This window comes from Dermacentor albipictus, chromosome 1 (assembly GCF_038994185.2).
Source record: "Dermacentor albipictus isolate Rhodes 1998 colony chromosome 1, USDA_Dalb.pri_finalv2, whole genome shotgun sequence".
Taxonomy (NCBI): Eukaryota; Metazoa; Arthropoda; class Arachnida; order Ixodida; family Ixodidae; genus Dermacentor; species Dermacentor albipictus.
This window is the reverse complement of record NC_091821.1, coordinates 127,426,824-127,428,689: the sequence shown is the minus strand read 5'-3', so window position 1 is coordinate 127,428,689 and position 1,866 is coordinate 127,426,824. Positions and strand designations below refer to the sequence as shown.

Below are 1,866 nucleotides of genomic sequence, written 5' to 3'. Positions count from 1 at the left end.
CGAACTTGCTTCGTGATGAAACGACGCAGTTGCAGGGGAAATTCTCGCACGTGAGTTCTCGCTGCACTACAGATAATGTACGCCCACAAGTCTCACAGCTCAACAAGTGTTTTCGCTTTGTAGAAACGACTTGTGTCGGAAATTTGATTCCTAGCGCGTGCGCAGCGGACGCGATCAGTTATAAGCTGGTAGCACAGTAAATGGTTAAACAACATTTAAAGAGAACAGTTTCGGCGAAGTAAAACGGTTATAAAGGGACCTGGAGGAGCCGAAATAGGAATTAATCACAGTCGTTCCCAGTAGCAGAGAGATCCCGTCCTGCTCAATGCGACTGACGTGGCGTGACGCAAAATCACATATCTTTCTCGGTCACGCTCGCAGACATGGTTCGCCACATTTACAGCCGCGTGCTGCCGTCCACGGCTGTTTTGCTGCTGATGACGTAACTGACGTCCGTCGAAGGCGGTCTCGAGAAACGGAATAGACGGAAGAAAGTCTCTCGAATCTCGGTGCTGCACAAACAGTATACATAAAAGTTCATGGCAAAATTAGCCATCTCCATGTCGTTGGCGAATGCCCTGAAGAGCTGAAATCCATAATTGAGCTCTTTGTCGTCGCTGATAAGCATGGTGAGAATAGCGGCGGGGGTCATACAGACGCAGAACATGATAACGATAGCTGCTAGCAGCATGACGAGCCGTTTCTCCTCGAGGTACTTTCCTGAATCGCGAGTGGCGCTATTCGTGAGCAGATGTCGTTTACGCATCACCTTACGGAACGTGATGATGATTGTGGTATTGAGCGTTGAGACAACGATCACGGGCCCGAGGCGCACCAACACTTCCTTGAAGATCAGGTACGCCTTGAAGGCCCATTTTTGCGTGACAGCCACGTTGTCGCATGGCATGTACTGGGTCTTGTTCAGTTGCTCGTCCCAGAAGGGCACCGGCATCTTCTGGAAAGCGACGGGTATGTAGAGCAGCGCGGCACCCGCGAAGGCGCTCAAGATGGCCAGCTTGGCACGCCGCGCGTTGTGGAACTCGCGGTAGCGCGTTGGCCGGCACACGGACCAGTACCGATCCATAGTGACGGCCAGCACGATGAACACACTGCTGGCCATGAGCGCGTTGACGAGTGGCATCTCGACGTGCGCATAGTAGAAAGCGGCCGGGTAGGAGCGCGGCTGGATGCCGTGCAGGCGCAGCATGGAGAACACGGCCACCACGAGCGTCAGCAGGTCGGACGTGGCCAGCCATGTGAGGTATACGAAGGTGACGCCCTTCAGGTTGGGCCGTGTCAGCACCACCAGGTTGATCAAGTTGCCGATGATGCCCAGCGCAATTATCACGAATGAGATGACACCATAGGCGATGAACTTTAGCAGCGCGATATCCTCCTTCAGCTGCACCACAGCACGCTCGTCTGTGGGCGTCTGCGCTTCGGTCCAGGGAGCAGAGGATGACGCCGCCGTCGAGTCATTGGCCACGACTGCAGCTGGTGTGTTGTAGTTTGGGCACACGGCCATGGCTTTCTGCGAGAGAAAACAAAGCGACCATCGCATCAGAAACTCGTAAATGCACATTTGAAACTCGCATCAACTGTCTGGCTAACCACGATCTATGCCTTCTTTTAGTGAAATTAAAATAAAAGAAAGCGATGCAGGCAGCATATTATGGTGACGGCTACTACTTTTTGCATACCAGAAACAATATAAAAACATATATGGTAAGAAAATGAAATTAAACCACGTAATAGAGCCGCCAATCCACATCAAACAGTGATATACACCCGCAAACATGCACATATAAAAGACAGACGCAAGTCGCTCCACAAGAGTTTCCGATCTGTGATTTCTATACAGAAGGC

The 1,866-nt window shown here is 51.7% G+C and overlaps 1 protein-coding gene across 1 annotated transcript; it reads right to left on the bottom strand.

Moving 5' to 3' along the window:
* Window positions 1-274: 274 nt before the first annotated feature.
* On the bottom strand, window positions 275-1,525 carry LOC139059041 (probable G-protein coupled receptor B0563.6). Its single transcript, XM_070536867.1, has one exon. The coding sequence runs from the start codon at window positions 1,523-1,525 to the stop codon at window positions 398-400; it is 1,128 nt and encodes a 375-aa protein (XP_070392968.1). The 3' UTR covers window positions 275-397.
* Between the last annotated feature and the right edge of the window lie 341 nt (window positions 1,526-1,866).